Source organism: Bos javanicus, chromosome X (assembly GCF_032452875.1).
Source record: "Bos javanicus breed banteng chromosome X, ARS-OSU_banteng_1.0, whole genome shotgun sequence".
Classification (NCBI taxonomy): domain Eukaryota; kingdom Metazoa; phylum Chordata; class Mammalia; order Artiodactyla; family Bovidae; genus Bos; species Bos javanicus.
Genome location: NC_083897.1, coordinates 59,756,756 through 59,780,044, shown reverse-complemented (window position 1 = coordinate 59,780,044; position 23,289 = coordinate 59,756,756). Strand labels below are relative to the sequence as shown.

Below are 23,289 nucleotides of genomic sequence, written 5' to 3'. Positions count from 1 at the left end.
CTGAATCCAAATCTGATGGACAGATACCTTTCTATCTTTAGCTTACCTGACTTCTCAACAGAATGTGAGATGTGATAAACACTTTTCATCCTGAAAGCGTCATCTTCCTTGGATTGTAAGACACCACTAGCTCCTGGACTTTGCTGTTTTTCCATACTGTTCATGGAAGTTTTGATTATGACCTCCCTTTTCTCTGTCTGAACTTTGTGTTGTGGGTTCTCAGGGCTTTGTCTTCTGACTTCTTACTTTACTCTGCAACTCTCTTTTGTTGATCTTATACACTGCCATGTCTTCAGTTCAGTTCAGTTGCTCAGTCATGTCTCCTACTCTTTGCGACCCCACGAACTGCAGCACGCCAGGCCTCCCTGTCCATCACCAACTCCTGGAGTTCACCCAAACTCATGTCCATCGAGTCGGTGATGCCATCCAGCCATCTCATCCTCTGTCATCCCCTTCTCCTCCTGCCCCCAACCCCTCCCAGCATCAGAGTCTTTTCCAATGAGTCAACTCTTCACATGAGGTGGCCAAAGTACTGGAATTTCAGCTTTAGCATCAGTCCCTCCAAAGAACACCCAGGGCTGATCTCCTTTAGAATGGACTGGTTGGATCTCCTTGCAGTCCAAGAGACTCTCAAGAGTCTTCTCCAACACCACAGTTCAAAAGCATCAATTCTTCGGTGCTCAGCTTTCTTCATAGTCCAACTTTCACATCCATACATGACCACTGGGAAAACCATGGCCTTGACTAGACAGACCTTTGTTGGCAAAGTAATGTCTCTGCTTTTGAATGTGCTATCTAGGTTGGTCATGACTTTCCTTCCAAGGAGCGTCTTTTTTTTTTTTTTTTCAAGGAGCGTCTTTTAATTTCATGGCTGCAGTCACCATCTGCAGTGATTTTGGAGCCCAAAAGAATAAAGTCTGTCACTGTTTCCACTGTTTCCCCATCTATTTGCCATGAAGTGATGGGACCAGATGCCATGATCTTCATTTTCTGAATGTTGAGCTTAGAGCCAACTTTTTTCACTCTCCTCTTTCACTTTCATCAAGAGGTTTTTTAGTTCCTCTTCACTTTCTGCCATAAGGGTGGTGTCATCTGCATATCTGAAGTTATTGATATTTCTCCTGGCAATCTTGATTTCAGCTTCTGCTTCCTCCAGCCCAGCGTTTCTCATGATGTACTCTGCATATAAGTTAAATAAGCAGGGTGACAATATGCCATGTCTTCAGTTGCCCTCTATCAATTGATTGCACTCAAATTTATATATCTAGCTCAGCTTTCTGTTATGAGATCCAGTACATCAAATTGTTGACTTGCTACTTGGAACTTGCTACTTGGTTAGTCTACAGACAATATCAGTTCGACATGTCTAATTGAATACGATATACTTCCCACCCCTTCCTTTAGTGTTCTCTATCTTGGAGATTTGTATCATTTTCCAACCAGTTGCATAGCTCAAAATCATCTTGGAGTCCTCCTTTTTTCTCCCATTACCTTCTACATCTTATCAGTCACTAAGGTATTATTGGTTTTACCTTCTTAATCTCATTTATATTTTTAATCCTTACTACTCTCTTGGTGTGCCTCCTTTCCTTTTTTAATTTTTAGTTCAGTTCAGGTCAGTCGCTCAGTCATGTCTGACTCTTTTTGCAACCCCATAAATTGCAGCACACCAGGCCTCCCTGTCCATTACCAACTCCCAGAGTTTACTCAAACTCATGCCCACTGAGTTGGTGATGCCATCCAACCATCTCATCTTCTGTCGTCCCCTTCTCCTCCTGCCTTCAATCTTTCCCAGCATCAGGGTCTTTTCTAATGAGTCAGTTCTTTGCATCCGGTGGCCAAAGTATTGGAGTTTCAGCTTCAGCATCAGTCCTTCCAATGAATATTCAGGACTGATTTCCTTTAGGATGGACTGATTTGATCTCCTTGTAGCCCAAGGGACTCTTAAGAGTTTTCTCCAACACCACAGTTCAAAAGCATCAATTCTTTGGTGCTTAGCTTTCTTTATAGTCTAACTCTCACATCCATACATGACCACTGGAAAAACCATAGCCTTGACTAGATGGACCTTTGTTGGCAAAGTAACGTCTCTGCTTTTTAATATGCTGTCTAGGTTGGTCATAACTTTACTTCCAAGGAGTAAGCATCTTTTAATTTCATGGCTACAATCACCATCTGCAGTGATTTTGGAGCCCCCCAAAATAAAGTCTTTCACTGTTTCTATTGTTTCCCCATCTATTTCCCATGAAGTGATGGGACCAGATGCCATGATCTTAGATTTCTGAATGTTGAGCTTTAAGCCAACTTTTTCACTCTCCTCTTTCACTTTCATCAAGAGGCTCTTTAGTTCTTCTTCACTTTCTGTCATAAGGGTGGTGTCATCTGCATATCTGAGGTTATTGATATTTCTCCCTGCAATCTTGATTCCAGCTTGGGCTTCATACAGCCCAGCGTTTCTCATGATGTATTCTGCAAAGAAGTTAAATAAGCAGGGTGACAATATACAGCCTTGACATACTCCTTTTCCTATTTGGAACCAGTCTGCTGTTCCAGTCCAGTTCTAACTGTCGCTTCCTAACTGGCATACAGATTTCTCAAGAGGCAGGTCAGGTGGTCTGGTATTCCCATCTCTTTCAGAATTTTCCACAGTTTATTGTGATCCACACAGTCAAAGGCTTTGGCATAGTCAATAAAGCAGAAATAGATATTTTTCTGGAACTCTCTTGCTCTTTCAATGATCCAGCAGATGTTGGCAATTTGATCTCTGGTTCCTCTGCCTTTTCTAAAACCAGCTTGAACATCTGGAAGTTCATGGTTCAAGTATTATTGAAGTCTGGCTTGGAGAATTTTGAGCATTATTTTGCTAGCGTGTGAGATGAGTGCAATAGTACGGTAGTTTGAACATTCTTTGGCATTGCCTTTCTTTGGGACTGGAATGAAAACTGACCTTTTCCAGTCCTGTGGCCAGTGCTGAGTTTTCCAAATTTGCTGGCATATTGAGTGCAGCACTTTCACAGCATCATCTTTTAGGATTTGAACTAGCTCAACTGGAATTCCTTCACCTCCACTAGCTTTGTTTGTAGTGATGCTTCCTAAGGCCCATTTGACTTCGCATTCCAGAATGTCTGGCTCTAGGTGAGTGATATTTTTTAAGGCTTAAAAAATAGTTATTTATTTGGCTGCACTGGGTCTTAATTGAGGCATGTGGGATCTTCATTGTGGCATACCAGCTAGTCTCTAGTTGTGGCATGTGGGCTCCATAGCCCTAAGGAATGTGCGATCTTAGTTCCCCAACCAGGAATCAAATGTGCATCCCCTGCATTGGCAAGCAGATTCTTAACCACTGGACCACCAGGGAAATCCACCATTTCTCATATGGATTACTACAATAGCCTCAAAACTGGTCTCCCTGCCACCTTTCAACCCATTCTCTGCCCTGTTATTTGAGTAATCTTTAAAAAAATAGCTATCTTATAATACCATTTCTCTGCTTAAATCTATTATCCACATGATTAAATCTAAAAGCTTATAAATGATATATAAGACTCTTGGTGCCACAGACCTGAGCAGAACAAATGTCTTGGAATTCTGAGAATCTAATATCAATATATCCTTTTCCTTTTTCCACCTCTGGTCTTTACTTCATATTGTTCCTTTTGCCTGGAAGGCTACCCCCTGGCAACCCCATTCACCTGGCTAACTTTTCTTTGAAGCTGAACTCAGAGAGACCTCCCTCCTCTTCCCTCTTCTGTGTGTGTTAGTTGCTCAGTCATGTCCAACCCTTTGCGACCCATGGACTGGAGCCAACCAGGCTCCTCTGTCCATGGGATTCTTCAGGCAAGAATACTGGAGTGGGTTACCATTTCCTTTTCCAGGGGATCTTCCCAACCCAGGGATTGAGCCCATGTCTCCTGTGTCTCTTGCATTGCAGGAGGATTCTTTACCCACTGAGCCATGAAAGGAATGGCAGTCCCTCTTCTACTCCCCTGAAATTTGGGCTTGGATGACCCTCTCTATCTTCCTCTGTCTGGGCTACTTCAATCATAGCACGTTTTACTCTGCTTTGCCATTATCTATTAACATCTGCATCTGGCCCCAAGAGGGCAGTGTGGTCAAGAAAATTGGACATATTTGAAACTATAATAATAATAATATCACTAAAATAACATTAATTATGTTATTATGTTAAAATATTAAATGTTAAAAGCATTTGCTGTATGTTTTAATCCATGTAATCCTTATGTAATCCTATGAGATGAGCAGCTATTGCTGAAGTTGAATCAACAGTAATTGGGGATGGATTGAGTGAGAGGCAGAAGAAAGACTCTCAGCTGATTGCTAGGTTTCTGACCAGAGCAAGTATAGATGGAGGTGTCATCTCCTGAGATAAGGATTACAAGAACTAGAGGAACAGGAAGAGTTTGATCAGGGTCAGGGAGAGAAACTTACAGTTTAGGGACTGCCATTCTTTTCATGGCTCAGTGGGTAAAGAATCAGCCTGCAATGCAAGCAACACAGGAGACACGGGATCGATTCCTGGGTTGGGAAGATGCCCTGGAGGAGGAAATGGCAACCCACTCCAGTATTCTTGCCTGAAAAATACCATGGATAGAGGAGCCTAGCGGGCTCCAGTCCATGGGTCGCAAAAGGTTGGACACAACTGAGCAACTAACACACACATTCCTTTCATAATTTTTATTTCCAGAAGCTTCAGGAATAATGGGAGTAATATACCTTTTCTTCTGATTGACAGGCACTTGGACACCCCACTGTCAGTCTCGGAACAACAGAATCACCTTGCAGTATTTCTTCATTAGCCTGCTGGAAGCAGGAGGGCTATGTTCTTGGCACCCTGGCCTTTCTCCCACCTTATGCTCTGGTTCGTGACTCTGGGAAGACAGCGAGGACAACATGGCCTTGCATCTTTCAAGCTCCTGTGGTGTTTGTGGCTCTTGGTCCTTATGTCTCTCCCACTACAGGTGTGGGCGCCACCCTACAAGATAGGGGTGGTTGGCCCTTGGACTTGTGATCCATTGTTCTCAAAGGCCCTGCCTGAGATTGCTGCTCAGTTAGCCACTGAGCGTATCAACAAGGACCCAGCCTTGGACCTGGGTCACTCTCTTGAATATGTGATTTTCAATGAAGACTGCCAGGCTTCCAGGGCTCTCTCCAGTTTCATTTCCCACCACCAGATGGCCTCAGGGTTTATTGGACCTGCCAACCCTGGCTACTGCGAGGCAGCCTCGCTCCTGGGAAACAGCTGGGACAAAGGGATTTTCTCCTGGGCTTGCGTGAATTATGAATTAGACAGTAAAAATAGCCACCCGACTTTTTCTCGGACCCTCCCTTCTCCCATCCGGGTGCTGCTAACTGTCATGAAATATTTCCAGTGGGCTCACGCTGGAGTCATTTCCTCAGATGAAGACATTTGGGTGCACACAGCCTATCGAGTTGCAAGTGCTCTTCGGAGCCGCGGCCTACCAGTAGGGGTCGTCCTGACCACAGGACAAGACAGCCAAAGCATCCAGAAAGCTCTCCAGCAGATTCGCCAGGCAGATAGAATTCGCAGTGAGTGCTTTCTCGGGGCTCAGCTTTCAATGTGGCTTCAGTGAAAGGTTTCTAACCCTCACAGCCTAGGATAGCACATTACTCCCCAGTTCTTCATGCATTTTCCCCCTTTCAATCACACTCAGGCCCCAAGACTGTCCTGCTTCAACAGAGCCTATTTTATGAACTGAGTACAAGTACAAAGACCTCTGTGGTTCAAATGCCCTTGGGTGCCAGTGCCTGCTTTCAGCACCTCAGTGGGGAAGATTAGCATCAAGAGCAGCTGTGGCCACACACCCTCCATGCTCTTAGGACCTCGGCAGTTTCAGATCAGCCGAGAAGGGGTGTTCTTAGAGCTTTATTTTTGTCCAGTCTAGTCACTGAAGTGAGATTTCCTTTTGATTCCCTTCTGGGTACTTTCCCTCATAGGTGCCCGGTGCCCCTGGTTCATCACCTCTCACTTAGAACGTGTCTTCTCTGGACTCCAAAATGCACACCCACCCCTTCTTGCTTTCCAGTCCTTGAAAACAGGGTTTTTCTCTCTCTGCAGCATACAATGGGCTGATATGGAGGGACATAGCTGATAAAAGAAAGCATATTAAAATGAGAAACCTACCCAAATTGTAACCATTCCCCTTCCAAGAGAAGTTTTCTGTTCAAAGATGATTCTTGCAGAGACCATGGAGCAACTGTGAAGCAGCCAACTGACCCACTGACTGAGGGCAAGTTGGGTGCATTTTGGGGAAGGGGAGGACTCTTCCTGATCTTCTTAAATCAGATGGATGTGTTCTACATATACTTACTGCAAGCCCTTGTGACACTGGGTCCTGATTTTTTTTTCTATTCTAATTGTTTAATCTCCACCTTACCTTTTTCTGGAAAGTAGCAGTGATTTGTGGGAACACTGCTCATCCGCTATTGCAGTCATTCCATCACTTTAAGACAGATAGCTCAGAAACTACTTGTCAAACTGATTACTTCTAGGATTAGTCTTGGTCCCAGTCATTTCCTTAACATAACAACGCACTTGTTAGAGAATGGTCCAGCTTGGGGCTGGCCTGTACCTAGAAGCTCAGTTTAAGTTTTGAGTGTCTCCAGTATTGGACCTTAATTATGATCATTTTGGGAGGATGAGGGCAAGAATATTTAATTCCAGGAACTACAATAGTCTGCTTCTAGCTGTAGTCTACAAGATCCTATAAATGTTAAGCAATCAGTATGGCTCTGATTACTTCATAATAGAGCCTGATACTTTCAAAGCAGAGCACAAAATTATTTTCAAAGATATAAAGCCATTTCCAAGGAAGAGTCATGCCAGAAACAAGCTAACATATTTAATATCATAACTTTATAATATGTTACAAATCTTCATGAAGCCCAGTGTCTCCTGCAAGTTTACATTCCATGAGCATTTCACATCCCACCCATTCTAAATAGTGTACTCTTTAAAATGACATTTTGTTCCCTACCATGAAATGTTAAATAAATCCAGGCCCCAAAGCTCTTTGGGTTTTCAGACTGAGAGAAGTTAGGATTGAGTGCTCAGCACCCACAACTCTTTTGAGGCAGGGAGGTAGCAAATACACTTATTATCGCCCTACTATTAGAGATTCGTTCCCTTAGGTCAATGGTTCTCACTCCAGCTGCACACTGGAAATACCTGGACATCTATTCAAAATGATTGGAGCCAGAGTGCCACCTCCGGATATCCTGATGTTCTGGTGGTGAGGGCCCAGCAAAGGTACTTTAAGTAGCTTCCCAGGTGCTTGCAAAATAAAGCTAGAGTCAAGAACCATTGCTTCAAGTTCATGAAAATGCAAATAAACTTTCCCTACTTCAAGTTACCAGATATTTTTTCTTAATATGACTTTGTTTAATCAGATTGTTTTCTGTATAACAGTGTGAATCAGCTTACTAAGGGAATGAAAATTTTAAGATGGGGGTGAGACAGTAGATGGGGGCAGAATGGAGGTGGGATCCTGGAAACCTAGAGAGGACGGTATGTGGTTATGGAACAAAGGAAGACCCTGAATAGGGAGAGAAGCAACAGAAAGTGCAATAAGGACTCAGAAAGACAAAGTGAGTGAAGACAAAGCTGTGCTTGCAAGGATTTTACCCTGGGTTTCTGACAAAACATAGGCAGACTCAGATGAGGCATGCTGGGACCTCAGCAACATGAATCAGAATGTGGGTAGGTTGGGGGTGGATGCAGGGAAACTGAGCCATTGGTTGATCTGTGGTCTGAGTATGACCTCTGGCAGTTCGGTGTGCAGTATCCAAGAGTGTGTGGTACTCACACTTGGCACAGCTAGTTGTTGGTATCTGAGGGCACCCCAAGTGGTGCGTGGGATATGGTAGAAGGATTTGCAGAAGAGGAGTGAGTCTTAAGGTAAACTTAGTGTCCACTTGATCATTGACAGTAGTGTACCAGCCATTAGGAGCATGAGAAGCAGGATTCAGAGTATGAATGTAAATTGAGTATCGGGACTTTAGCCACGAAGCCTGAGGTTCAGGGCACATCTCTGGTCCCATCAGAGAATGGGAGATCTGGTGAGAAACTAAGTTGGAAGCTAAGGAGTATGGTGGTGATTTTGTCACTAAGTCGTGTCTGACTCTTGCAACCCCATGGACTGTAGCCTGCCAGGTTCCTCTGTCCATGGGATTCTCTAGGCAAGAGTACTGGAGTGGGTTGCCATTTTCATCTCCACGGGATCTTCCTGACCCAGGAATTGAACCCGGGTCTCCTGCATTGCAGGCAGATTCTTTACTGACTGAGCTATGAAGGAAGCCCCAATGAGTATGGATTGGGCCAACAGAACAAGAGAGGACAGTTACAGTACACCAGATTCAGCACATACTAGATCAAATCTCTGTTGACTAAACACACACACACACACACACACACACACAATGTGAGAGTTGCGAGTTAAGTTTTATCTGGGGCAATATGTGGACAGCAGCCTGGGAGACAGCACCTCAGATATCTCTGAGAAACTGCTCCAAAGAGGCAAGGGGAAAGGACAGCATATATGTGATTTTGGTGAAGGAGGAGTACATGCAATCAAGCACATATTTTTTTGTAGAAAGTTTCTGCTGGTCTTGGGAAGCCTGTTCTAGTCTTAAGAAACAGCCATCACCATGAATGATTTTAGTGCTTTTCTAGATACAAGGAGATACAAGAATTGGGGTCATAAAGTTAGCTCCTGAAAATATCGAACTATCTGAGGACCTGTCCTGCCAGTTTGCTGGAGCACAGAGTGCCTCATCTCTGCTTTCCACCCTGAACTCCTTCAAGGGGTGTTGAAGGTCAGCAGCTGGAGCGGCACATGATTCAATCCTTGTAGAGGTAGATGGCAAGCACCCATGACAAGTGCCAATTTGTGGTTGACATTTCTAGCTGATTTTCTAGCACCTTTTGACTGGGACTAGAAATATGGTAATACTGTATATAGTATTTATACAGTATAGTATAATATGGTAATAGTATTCCTAGCTGTTAACTATCATAACTGAAAAAGCACTAAGGTTTTTGTGGTGACCTCAGCTGAGAAGGACTGAGCAAGGCAGGACCTGGCCTCTTCCTTATTCTGCTGGATATGAAGCTACTTCTTAACACTATGGACCCGCAAACAAACCTTCAGGGTAGGACCTTTTGGGATGTACAAAATATAGTAGAAAGGGATCCCTTCCTTTGGAGAGGACTGGCAATGTTTGGAAGTAATGGAAATAGTTGGAAGACTGATTTCGTCTGACCTGCTCACAATAACAGTGACCACAGCCCCACGTGACAGTGGCAGTGGTGGTGGCATGAGACGTAGTGGTGGGGAGCGAGGGTAGAGAAAGTTAGCTTATTGCTGGCTGGTATGCCACTTCTCTTTCACATAAATTTATGTTTCTGGTGCTCACTGGGCTTCTGGGTGGCTCAGTTGTAAAGAATCTGCCTGCTAAGGCAGGAGACATGGGTTCAATCCCTGGGTCGGGAAGAGCCCCTGGAGAAGGAAATGGCAACCCACTCCAGTATTCTTGCCTGGAGAATCCCATGGACAGAGGAGCCTGGTGGGCTGCAGTCCATAGGGTTGCAAAGAGTCAGACACAACTGAGTGACTGAATATGAGCATAAGCATGAGTGCTCACTGGCACCTTACTGGAGTCAGAAGGAATATATTTCTTAGAAACCGGTCTAAATTGTGCTTATACGACAGCAAGACAATGATAAAATTTAATTGTAAAGATGATCATAACAATAATAATGGTTGTGGGCTTTCGGAAGGGGAAACAGCGGGGGCGTTATTAGAGGCTGCCACTGAGACAATGAAAACTCTACAGTTTACAAGGTATTTGCATATAGATAATGTCATTTAATCCTCTGGGTTATCCAGGAGAAAGGTATTCTCTTTTAAGTTTTACAACACCTGTGGCTCTCACATAACAAGTAGGTAGATACAGACATCACTAAATCAAAGAATGGGGTAAATGAAGTCCCAGAGAAGTCGGTATTCCGTTTCTCCCAGATTGTCAGCTCATTTCCTTTAAGCTTCAGAGGCAATTACCAATTATCTTTGTTTCTGAAAAACTCATGAAGGAGAGATATTGATCAAAGACAACGGCCTCAACTTATGGTCAGGGCTGCTGTGTGTGGTTATGGAAGTTGGCCCTACACAAGGGAACCTAGCTGAGTGGACATGAGGGCCAAAATTCGTTCACTCTCCACTTCTTAAACCATGAGTTCTGTTGGAGGTTTTGATCCAGTGGCAGGAAAAAGCATCTTTCACAGGCTGAGCACCTGTGGAATTGCAATTACCCAGAAGTTCTTTTGCTAATTCTCACAAAGACTAGCAGGAGGCCCCACTGAAAAGCTCTTTAGAGAACTTTTCAAATGGCTATTTCAATCCCTCCTCCCTTCTCCTCACCTTTTTGCCTATCAATGCTTGGCTGATTGTGAAATCCTTTCAATTTGGGTTTACCAGGCTGTTGAACCATTTGGGGATTCCTTTAAATCCTTCCAAATTGGGAATGCTTAGTTACAATATGATGTTCAGTAACTAGGACACTGTCAGAATGTCTTTCTCTTGTTCTTCAAAATCAGATACCTTATTACTACCTCATTGTCAGGGATCTGGCCAGCCTCTGCCATCTGTTGAAGATTCTTTTTTTTTAATATAAATTTATTTATTTTAATTGGAGGTTAATTACTTTACAATATTGTATTGGTTTTGCCATACATCAACATGAATCCGCCACAGGTATACACGTGTTCCCCATCCCGAACCCCCTCCCACCTCCCTCCCCGTACCACACACACACCAAAAAAAAAAAAAAAACACCAGTAATAATGACAACATGATAAAAGCTAATATTTATTGAGTATTTACTATATGTTAGTCATTTTGCAAGGGTTTTATATGGGCCATCTCATTCAATTTTTGCAACAGCCCTGTAAACTAAGGCCAATTACTATTAAATGCACTTTATGGGTGAGACTTTGGAGTCTAAGAGAGATTAAATACTTGCCCAATACCACATAACTAGTGAGTGGACAAAGGCTGGTAAAGAATCTGCCTGCAATGCAGGAGACTCAGGTTTGAACCCTGGGTCGGAAAGATCCCATGAAGAAGGGAATGGCTACCCACTCCAATATTCTTGCCTGGAGAATCCCATGGACAGAGGAGCCTGATGGGCTACAGTTCATGGGGTTGCAAAGAGTTGGACAGGACTTAGTGACTAACACTTTCACTTTCATGGATGATATTTGGAGGCTGCTGCTGCTGCTAAGTCGCTTCAGTTGTGTCCGACTCTGTGCGATCCCATAGACAGCAGCCCACCAGGCTCCTCTGTCCCTGGGATTCTCCAGGCAAGAATACTGGAGTGGGTTGCCATTTCCTTCTCCAGTGCATGAAAGTGAAAAGTGAAAGTGAAGTCGCTCAGTTGTGTCTGACCCTCAGCGATCCCATGGACTGCAGCCTACCAGGCTCCTCCGTCTGTGGAATTTTCCAGGCAAGAGTACTGGAGTGGGGTGCCATTGCCTTCTCTGATTTGGAGGCTAAGAGAGGTTAAATGGTTGCCCAATATCACGTAACTAGTGAGTAGGAGGGCTAGGCTACGTATTCAGGTTGATCTAAAGTAGTGCCTCTTAAACCTAAGTGTGGGCAGAATCCCCTGGAAGGCTTACATCCCTCCTCCAGAGTTTCTGACTGGGCGGGGTGGGGGGGGGTTGGGGGTTGGGGGTTGGGGTGGGGAAGTGCTGGAATAGAGCCCTAGAATTTGCATGTCTAACCAGCTCAAGGTAGTGCTGATGCTGATGGTTCCGGGATCATACTTTGAGAATCACTGGTTTAATGAAAGACTTAAGCTCTACTGCCTCTTATGTACTTGAGGAATGCCCCTAAGGCATACTCACTTCAGATCCTGTGTTCCATGGTGTATAATGCAGCCCTTCCATTTTTCTCTCTTAACTTTTGGGCCGACTGATGAAATTCTTTTAAGTGCCTCCAAGTGATAAACATTATCCCATTTTTCCTACAGTAGTAACAATAGTGATAGTATAATACTATGACCAAGAACCTTAGTGCTGATAGGGAATTTGGTGTAGTTAATGTAAATCAATGTGAATGGTGAAAGGACAACTTGCTCTCATGAATGGGTCCACTATCAGTGATGATATAATTATTGAAGACCCAGCCCAAGAGAAAATCTATAAACATCTAGGCTTCCTGCATTTAAAGCCCTCATCTGGGCTTCCTTGGTGGCTCAGTGGTAAAGAATCTGCCTTCCAATGCAGGAGACACGGGTTTGATGCCTGGGTCAGGAAGATCCCCTGGAGAAGGAAACGGCAACCCACTCCAGTATTCTTGCCTGGAAAATCCAATGGACAGAGGAGCCTGGCGGCCTATAGTCCATGGGGTTAAAAAGAGTCGGACACAACTCTTGTGTGTGTTTGAACATACACACACACACACACACACACAGATCTGCATAGCGGTTTAGGAAAAGTTGAACAAAACATATGTTGCAAGATATGAAGGAATATTAAAAATGTAAGCTGGGCAGTAATGTGAAGGCAGTAAAAGTACTTGTAATATCAGTTTTACTGGGTATGAAAAAGCATGATCTAATACAGACAGAATGGCCATTGAATGTAATATGTGTCTGACAGCATGCTGAGCTACTTGAACCAGTTCAACACTGGTGGCAGTTACGTAAGTGGTGGTCTCAGGACTTAAGGCTAAAAATGTGTGTGGTGTCCTTAATTGATAGAAATAACCACACATCATGTACTGTGGTGTTCTAAAAGTATGGTTTTTGGGGGCATCCTGCACTGAATCACACTTTGGGGTGGTGGTTGGGAAACATGCAGATTCTAGTTATGTATCCTTTTTATAGAGTGGGTGGGGGAGAGCTAGAGGAGAATGGTGTGAATCTGCTTCTATCAGGCTGTGGCCTCATGGGTGTGAATCCTGGGGGAATGTGAGACCTGGGATAAATCACACTGGATACCCCCTTCCCACTCTGGACTGCTTATTCTCTCCCATCTCTCTCAATATCCGTTAACATGAAATAGGTTAAGATGAATGCTAGTGGTAGGAATGGAGAAGGCAATGGCACCTCACTCCAGTACTCTTGCCTGGAAAATCCCATGGATGGAGGAGCCTGGTGGGCTGCAGTCCATGGGGTCGCTAAGAGTCAGACAGGACTGAGTGACTTCACTTTCACTTTTCACTTTCATGTATTGGAGAAGGAAATGGCAACCCACTCTAGTGTTCTTGCCTGGAGAATCCCAGGGACGGGGGAGCCTGGTGGGCTGCCGTCTATGGGGTCGCATAGAGTCGGACACAACTGAAGCGACTTAGCAGTAGCAGTGGTAGGAAATGTCACAAAAGGTTAAAATGAAAATCAAGGACAGTAGAATGGAGGGTTTCTGTGGATTGGGAGCAGTGTTGTAGGCTCAGGGTTGTAGGTTATTCACAGTGTGAATAGGACTTCTAAAGAACTTCTTCAGCACTAGCTAGTGAAAACATTTTCATCTCACAAGATGTGAGACTGGGCTCAGATTTCTCCACTAAGCACTCTATAGCCAGGAATCTGGGAGAAATAAACTTTGCTTTTGGAGAAACACAGTTTCTATATCTCAAGGAAGTATTAGATAGAGTATTTTAATATAGGAAGAGAAGTAGGAGTTGAGTGACTTGGGAATTAGCTTCTAGAGTTTCATGACATTTCCTGCTGCTAGCATTGAAGGGTTCTGAGCACCCTGCCATAGTGTGTACCACAGTATGAAGACATAGCTGTTAGACAACTCAAGTGGGGCTCAGGTGGCTCAGAGAAAGTGCTAGTATCATATCCTGGTGAGATGGGAGCTCAGGAGGATGTGTTTCCTGGTCCTTGTTTAGGCCATAGAGTGGCCTGACAGTTAACAATCAGGACGGAAACTTACAGATTAATATTATTCAATGATTACCTGTTGACCTAGACCTTGCCAAGGATTTAAGGTTTCTGTCTACTAATCCTTTCCTGACAACTTACAGGTAAAATCCCATTTTAATGAATGTCATTTTGAGATAATAAAGCTATTTAGTAAAATAATCATGTAGAACAGGTGCATCCATAAATCCTTATTCACGAAGCACACAATCTATTAAATTAAGCTGGTGTTGTTTGAATTCAGTATTTATGCTTTCTGTTTTAATCATGTTCAATAGCAAAGTCTTACCTTGCAAAAAATAGAGTATACTGTGATTGTTCCCTCTTGAGTCTTCCATTTCATCATCTGTAAAATGATGAGGGAGTAAGAGGAGGTAGATGGTCTCAAAGAGTCTTTCCAGTCATAAAAATTCTGACTCTTTGCCTGAAATGACCTCCGTGTGGGCCAATGAAAGGAAAATTAAAAATAGAGGTTCAGGTTGAGGGTAAGGTCTTGAGCATAGTTAATGGCACAAGCATTAAAGACAGGCATGTTAGTATCTACCTGCCCAGCAAATATCCCTTTGAATTGTTCCTCCACACTAACAATCTGAAATGCCCATGTCTCACATCTCAAGGAACCCACAAAAGATACCCAGTTCATAACTTCTGTTTCTGAAATTTTCAAATATTCATTGTATACTTGGTGCATAATTATGTACCAGGATACAGAAATAAATAAAATACAGTTTTTTTTTTTTTTTTTGCTTCAGGGAACTCATGGTTTCATAGTAGAGGCTGACATAAATAAATAAGGGCAATACATCTTGTAAGTGCCATGATGGATGTCAGTTCAGTGTACAGTGGGGATCTAAACCAGTGTCATAAGTTGGTACCCTGGAAAAAAAGTATGGCAGATGGAGATTTGTCTGCAGGAAGCTTATTGGGGGATTGCTTTCAAGGACAACGTCTGTGAAGGAGAGACAGCAGTAGGGTTGGAAAGAGAGAAATTAAACTGTCATGCAGCCACAACAAAGGTCCCAGCCAGTCCCAGGGGGAACTCTGCAGCTGGGATGGCCTTTCAGAATTGTCCAGAATTAAGGAGTGTTGGCCTTTATGCCTCCATATTGACCAGTCACTGGGCATAGGCTGATGCAGAGAAAGGCATGCAGTGTTGTTGACTTAAAAAATACAGTCACAACCTGAAAGTAGAGAGTTATTTTATTTGGTGGGAATGTTCAGGACTCTGAGCCTGGGAGACAGCATCTCAGTAGCTCTGAGAAAACTGCTCCAAGGAGGCAGGAGGGGAAGTCAGGCTATATGCAAGTTTGTGACAAGGGGAGCAGGCAGTCTGATCATCAAAGATCAGGTGTCAAGTTAAGGAATTTAGCATTCTGTGTAAGGGCAGATGCAAGCCTCTGGGCTCGCTGGATTCACTCCCTTCACATGCAGCTCAGCCTTTGGGGGCAATCCTGTGTCCTTGTTCACCTTGCTTCTTGCATCCCCAGCTCCTCAGCAATCATGGTGGGGGGCGGCAGCATCCGGTGGATTGCAGTTTTGGGAACCCTCATTCACATTTGGAGGCCAGAAATCGCTGATGGCTGTGACATTTCTTGCTGATTAATATGGCAGGAGATATTTTCATTTCACAGTGTGATAATAATTGTTTAACAGCCAGTTTATGGGGGAGGAGGGAAAAGCCCTGATTTGTAGCATTTGCTGATTCCCATGGTTTTGTAATGCCCACCATGGCCAATTTCAAGCTACCAACATGACATTAACTAGCTCAGAAAATCCCTGAAAATATAACCATTGGCTCTTGTGAACCAGCATGAGCCGGCTCCAGTACACTACTGAGGGGATACAATCTTGGGAAAGGTGGTTCTCCTCACCTGAGACCAGTTCCGAGGGAGGTATCAGCTATTATCTCCAAACAATCCCAAAAGCTAGGAGAAAGAATGTTTCATTACTGAAGGTTGCATCTGGCTGGCACACTGCAGCACCCGGTACACATAGTGTATGTTAAAATATTTGTTGTATTTCAACCAACACAAAGCACTTAGTTTTATATGTTTTCCATTCAGTGAAGTAATTTTAATATTCCTTTCCCAGGTGGCGCTAGTAGTAAAGGACCCGCCTGCCAATGCAGGTAGACATAACAGACCTCAGTTCAATCCCTGGACTGGGAAGATCCCCTGGAGAAGGAAATGGCAACCCACTCCAGTATTCTTGCCTGGAGATTCCCATGGACAGAGGAGCCTGGCGGGCTACTGTCCATAGTGTCACAAAGAGTCAGACACGACTGAAGTGACTTAGCTCAGCATGCATGCACAAGTTAATTAAATGAATTTTATCTCTCTTGGGTAACCTTGGTCTCATCAATTAATCTGTCTTTGTAGAAGAAAGATGCCAATACTAACCTACTTGCCAGAGGTACTGTTGGAAGAACTGGCCAGCTACCTGAAGCACCTGACAAAACTCAATTTCCCCCTCAATGGACATGTGACTGTACCAACTTGACCACAGTGATTCGTATTTAATGGTATAGCCAGATTTAGGGAACTCTGGACCTTCGGTCCTATTTTTTCTTCTAAATCCAATCATTGCCTTGTCAGACCTCCCTGCCACTCAATTTCCCCATTATACAATGTGTGATTATGAATCAGGGAGGTTGAATTCCTTGTGTGGTTCATGAACTAGCTCCCAAGATATCCCTAGAGTCTTCAATGGAAAGTTTGTGCATCAGAATATATGTAGAACCTCTCAGGATAATAATACTGAAGGAGCTAAAAGGTCATTTGAAAATTCAAGTTATGGTGTATGTGTGGGTGGGTGTGTGTGTTTGGTGTTTAAATCAACTTCATAACTTACTAGGTATGCCTTAAAAAATGAAGGATACTAGCTCTACCTCAAAGAAGAAATTTTCTGGGGGTATTTAACAACTGCAAAGATTTTTGAAAATAGAGGAAGCAATATGTAAATGCCCAACATCAGTCATTGAACGTAGTTTAAGCATACTCAGTTCCTGAGATTAAAGTTTCCATGTAAGCATGTATAATTAATATTTACCAATGGCAGTAGGGTCTTTGCCTTTCTTCAAGGAGCTCAGAGTACTTGCCAGGCATTATCTAATTAAACCACTCAATGTACCTGTGAAATGCATTGGAATCTACATTTTAAAGATGTGGGCGCTGAAGCACAAGGGGACTTAAACTAAACTCATTTAGCGTGCCAAGGGCGAAATTGGATATAAGACTTTCAGTCTCATTATCTAGCTGCCATTCTTCAACCGTGGCCAATCCACTCTATTCTAGCATAGCCTTGCCAAACAACATAGTTTCATAAGTCTAGGAAGAATTGGAGTGAATGCAGAGTAACTCCAATTATAAGGAAGTGGGATTTTCAAAAATTGAACAGATCACCTGTAATATTATAGCAGAGTATGAGTTAGTGCCATTCATGTTCTATAATGGCCTTGGTAAGTGTGGGAACACTTGGTCAACATCTGTTAGAATGTATGTTTGTTGGAGGTAGGCAATAAAAAGCAACAGTGGCTATGGGAAAATCTCCCATCTTCTTCTAGGTGTTTTATTCTTAGGTATAATAATAGTTACCATTTATTGAGGGCTTCCCTTGTGGCTCAGCCACTAAAGAATCTGCTTGCAATCAGGAGACTCCGTTTCGATCCTTGGGTTGGGAAGATCCCCTGGAGAAGGGAATGGCTACCCACTCCAGTATTCTTGCCTGGAGAATTCCTGTGGACAGAGGAGCCTGGTTGGCTACAACCCATGGGATCGCAAAGAGTTGGACATGACTGAGAAATTAACACACACATACACCATTTATCAAGCACTGTGTGTTAAGCCCATTATATGGATTCCTCCTTCAGTCATCACTACTATCCCCTGAAGTAAATATTTAGGCAGAGAGAGGTTAAGTAACTTACCAAAGGGTGGGCATACAGCTAGTAAGTGGTGACATTAGGATATAAACCTAGGTCTTCTAACTCCAAAGCCTTTCATTATGCTACCTCCCACTTGGTAACTTTGTTCTTATTCCCGTCTAGTGTTCGACACTGCAGCCTGTAAACACGTCTGATTTTTCCCTATTGCCTAATCAGAGTCCCTGAAAATACCTCAGCCTCAGCTCAAGGTTTCAATATCTTGCTCATCTTGAAGACATAAGATAGATATCATTTACAAATTGGTTATAGTACATTTATTTGTTTCTCCCAATCTGTAGTGTTTAGTTCTGTATCTTACTAACATTTTGCCGCCATAACCTCCCTGCTTTGTTGGTTTCAGTAATCATCATGTGTATGCATTCGACTTTGATTGGGGGAGAGACTCAGACGCATCTCTTGGAATGGGCTCACGATCTGCAAATGACTGATGGCACCTATGTCTTTGTTCCCTATGACACCCTGCTCTACAGTTTACCTTATAAGCATACCCCCTACCAGGTTTTAAGGAACAACCCAAAACTCCGGGAAGCCTATGATGCTGTGTTGACCATCACAGTAGAGTCCCAAGAAAAGACCTTCTATCAAGCCTTTGAGGAGGCAGCAGCTAGAGGTGAAATTCCTGAGAAGCTGGAGTCAGATCAAGTAAGTGCAGATTCACAAATTAATCATGATCAGAAAAACTCAAAAATCAGGAAGGTAAATATTTTTCCTATCAAGTGCCTCTATTCCTGAGGAAACTCAGTCAGTAATAGGCAACTGCACACAAGTTAAAAACACCTTTTGTTTGCAAAAAACTTTTGTAAAACAAAGACACATCATTGGAGTTTTTATTTTTATTTTTTATCTTCAAGCTACCCATAATGACAGCATACAACCATGAAAAAGAAACAAAATGTGTTTAAGAATAGGGACACAAAACTTTAATATATACTAGTGCTAAAATACATATTATATATATATATATATATATATATATATATATATATATATACACACACACACACATATACATATAAGTGCCGTTCAAAGGAGCCTAGTAAAAATGAATCCTATTTCTGACCCAAGTTCTGATCAATTCAACAATAACAGCTGGTATGTAAGAAGATACTGGCTTTATTATTGATAAAGCTGGTATTGGGGAATACAGCTTCTGTCTATGTGTATTAGAGTTTCCCACTATTGAATCTGAAGATTGATCAGCCTTCTCCATCTAGTCACCAGCATTACCAGACCTCTATATTCCTGCCCCATGAGGGCATGCCTTTCATTTAAATGTGTAACCTAAAAGAGCATAGTGGAGTATGTACTCCCTATAGGGAGCTCACTCTTAAGAGAAAGAAGTTAGGATGGCCTGGGATACACATGTTTAATTCTGTTTCCAAATGGATCAGTCAAAGTCACTCCTCCTTTGTGGGAAGGAATGAGTAAGGTGGTGAAGAAGTTAGGTGTTTGTTTTGCTAGTAGGGCTGTCTGTATATGAAAGGAATCTTTGGGAATGGGGAAGAATTCCTCCCTAATAATATATAAGAAATAATATATATAGATATATATGTATAGTTGAGTATATATATAAACATATTTCAGATTCAAATCACAGCCAGAGGGACTAGTGGAAGAAAAAATAGTGGAGACAGGAAGAAAGCAGAGAAATGAATGGACAAAAACAAAATGGATCAAAAAATGGACAAAAGACAAAAACAAAGAGGGAGAAATAAAAAGAAGACAAGGAATATGAAACAAAGATGGGGAGGCCAAAGATAGTTACATCAGAAAAAATATAGAGGGAGTTTTTGTTTGTAGCTTAGAGGCCAGACATAGAAGGCACTCATTTTTAGAAGTATTTAGAATGGCACATAAATAAGTTGAAAAGTTCTAGCATTTGCTAGCATAGTGTATTAGTTATAATGCTCTGGCTGTAACTAACAGAAAGCTCAACACAAGATAACCCAAGTAATTTTTTTTTCCAAAACTGGAAGATATGGGGACTTTAGGGTCAGTTAATTCAGCTGTTCAATGACATTATCAGTGAACCAGGTTATTTTCACTTTTTCACTTTACAACCATTGTATGCTGGCTTGCCCTCATGCTGGTTACTCTCCTGGTCCCAAGATGACTGCTACAGTTCCAGACAGCACATCCAAGTGGAACTGTCTACAAACGGAAGTGAGAAATGTCCCTTTCTTGTGTCTCTTTTTAAAAGTGAGGAAATCTTGCCAAGAATCTCTTCAAGCAGACTTCTCGCCATACTTTCCTGATCAGTCATGTCCCATACTCATGCTAAATTGAATAATTTAGAAAGAAGAATGAGACCATTGTGACTGACCCTATGGTTGCTGAAAAAGTATGCACAATTAAAATTGAGATTCAATTAGCAAGGAAGAAGGCTGTCGTGTAGGCAATTGATTGTGCCTAACACATTCTCCATGATCGTCTCCTTTGTGTATATTATTTATTCCTTTATTCTGTGCACTGCCTTTCTATCTGAATGGATAGAAAGGTCAACCCTAGGTTTTCTTATCTCTTTCTGTCCTGAGTATTGATAGCAAAGATTTTGCTGATTCTTGTTCTAATAAAAAAAGTAACTAGCACAGATATTAACAGTTTTGGATTTGAACTTTATTGCCACTGATAAGTTTATAATAAATCTTTCTTTTAGGAGACACACATATATTTATTAAAAACAATTCATTGATTTGGTAAAGAGTGGCAAGAATCCTGCAGACTGCCAAGAATGGTTGCTCAAGCCAGTTGTTTGGTGTATTCACAGGCAAGCAACCAGATGGTGAATTTTTGTACTTTTTATCCAATGATATGGTATCATATAGATACAAGACTAAATCATTTTTTTTTTTACTTTAATCACAGGATTGAGGGACATAGAAAGAAGTGTGTGTGTGTGCACGTGCACATGGGTGTGTGTATCTGTGTGTGTAATACGTGTATGTGAGCAGATATTTTGATACAAAAATTTCAGACCTTTTGCTCTTAATAGTTGATCCAATCTCTTTGAGCTGTGGAAAACATAAGGTAATTAAGGTAAAAAAAGACACCATTAGTTTGGTTGCTAGGCAGCCTGTACTGTGCTTTAGACAAGGAAATAGAGCGAAAACAAAGACTCTAAAGCTTATATATAAAGAAAGCTTGTTTAGATGCATTTCTGCCCCCACTTTGCAGGTGCCTTGGCTTTGCCTTCATAACCAAAGAGTGATAGAAGTGTAAGATAATTATTTTCGCATCTCTGATAAACAAAAACCCCCTTTCCCCTAAATTACCTTGCTAAAATGTGTTTTTAAAGGCAGCTAGTATAGCAGAAAGAGCATATGGTAAAGAGTTAGACAAACTTGGTTTAAATCTCAGCTTTTCCTTTTGCTAGCTGTCTACCCTTGGGGAAATTACTTAGATTTTTGAGTCTCAATTTTACCATCTGTAAAGTGGGTTAGTAATCTACAGCTGTTAGGATTGTTGGGAAGATTAAACAAAGCAATATGGGTAAAGTGACTAGCAGAGTGCTTGACTTACAGCTACTTCCTTTTCACCTTTTGTTTTTGGTTAATGACCTTATTGGTTGATGGTGACCTAGCCTCTAAGTTACAGTCTGACTTCAGCTTCCTACTCTCTTGAAGTTTTACGATTATTGGCAAAGAATTGCTCAATAGTTCCTTTGCTTACCCCTGGACTCCTGTTTTTTTTTTTTCTTGTTCAATCAACAGATCAACAGCTATTTATTACGCACATACCATGTGCCATGCACTATGCTGAACTTCAGATAAGAGTAAACAAGACAGGATTTTTGTCAGTAGAATTGGAGCCAGTTCATAAAAGCCAATTGTGTGCCTCTTTTCCCAACACTGTGTTCACTGGCATCATATTGGTAGATTGAATCAGGCGTTGAGAATATTTATGCCACATAAATTGGTAAATGCTACAAGTAAGAGGTAAATGCTACAAATAAGAGGTTTTTCCCCTTCTCTTAGAGCTATTGCTAATATTTACTAGCACATTAATTGTTTCCAATCTTATGGGGCTTAAATTCTAATGAAAGAGAAATTGTAAATGAGTAAACAAATATATGAGAAAGGTGGCTATATTTTTCCCTTGCCCAATAACTTCCAGTGGAGTTGAAAATTCAAAATATAGAGGCTATATTGCTTAAAGCAATGGTTTGCATCCTTTTAGTTTATACAATTGCATCTCCAAAAAATTAAAAACAAACAAACAAAATTATCAAAGCAATGCATGCACATAGTTTTAAAAGTCAAGAAATACTAAAATGTTTTGTATCAACAAGGAAGTCCCTAGGCCTTCCTCTCACTCTTCATCAGAAACAACTACTTTCATGTCTTTTAGTTCTCTCTTGTGGTATTTATATTTCTAAATATCACACTGCTACTGGTTTCTTGATTACTCTACTTTGGATATTATTTGCTCATTTCCTATTATAGTTAAAGATTGTTAGCTCTTATATACTTTCTTACCCTCCTTCAGACTCTCAATACAATTATGTCACACCTTTTAGTTAAATTCATATTTTATGTTTTTAATATTTTACCTGTCTAAATATCACTCATATATAATCCATGTGGTATACTATAGTAAGAATTCATTTCAGTTATAACTTTTGATTTTTACTGGAGTTAATAATTGTTTTATTTTTATTTTTTTTCCTTAATTTAGATTTCCAAGTCTTTCTGCACTGTCTGATAAAACTATAGAATCCTTTCAAAACAATTTTATACATGGCAAAATCTGTTAAATCCCTTATCAATTTCATTTGTTTTTCCCAAGGCTCTCTGTCCTCCTATTCCAATCTAAACTTGTTGCTCCCTAAGGTTGCTGTACAACTATTATGATAGGATCTTCCTTTTTGCCACTTTGGAAATTCCTTTTTCTCTTTCTTCTGTGTTGGATTCACTATTCATGACTCTCATGACTCCCATTTTCTTGTTTACGGTCTCATTTTGGTGGAGCACATCCTTTAGCAGATTACGAGAAAGATAAACGGGAGTTAAACTTTCAAAATTTTACACTGTGAACTTTTATTCTAGCTTCACTATTGATTGATAGTTTGACTAAGCTTGTCATAAATATAGGTTGGCTTCCCAGGTGATGCTAGTGGTAAAGAATCTACATGCCAATGCAGGAGACTTAAGAGACACGGGTTCAGTCACTGGGATGGGAAGATCCCCTGGAAGTAAACCACTCCATTATTCTTGCCTGGAGAATCCCCATGAACAGAGGGGCCGGGTGGGCTACAGTCCATAGGGTTGCAAAGAGTCAGACACAGCTAAGTGACTTAGCACTTCAGTCATGTCCGACTCTGTGCGACCCCATAGACGGCAGCCCACCAGGCCCCGCCGTCCCTGGGATTCTCCAGGCAAGAA

The 23,289-nt window shown here is 41.8% G+C and overlaps 1 protein-coding gene across 1 annotated transcript in view; it reads left to right on the top strand.

Annotated features, from left to right (window-relative positions):
* The first annotated feature begins 4,781 nt into the window (after positions 1-4,781).
* Positions 4,782-23,289, top strand: part of GUCY2F (guanylate cyclase 2F, retinal) — a 92,127-nt gene continuing 73,619 nt past the window's right edge. Inside the window, exons 1-2 of the mRNA XM_061409412.1 lie at positions 4,782-5,568; positions 18,249-18,550. Coding sequence (XP_061265396.1) covers positions 4,839-5,568; positions 18,249-18,550 — 1,032 coding nt within the window. The 5' untranslated portion in view covers positions 4,782-4,838. The remainder of the gene's footprint in view (positions 5,569-18,248; positions 18,551-23,289) is intronic.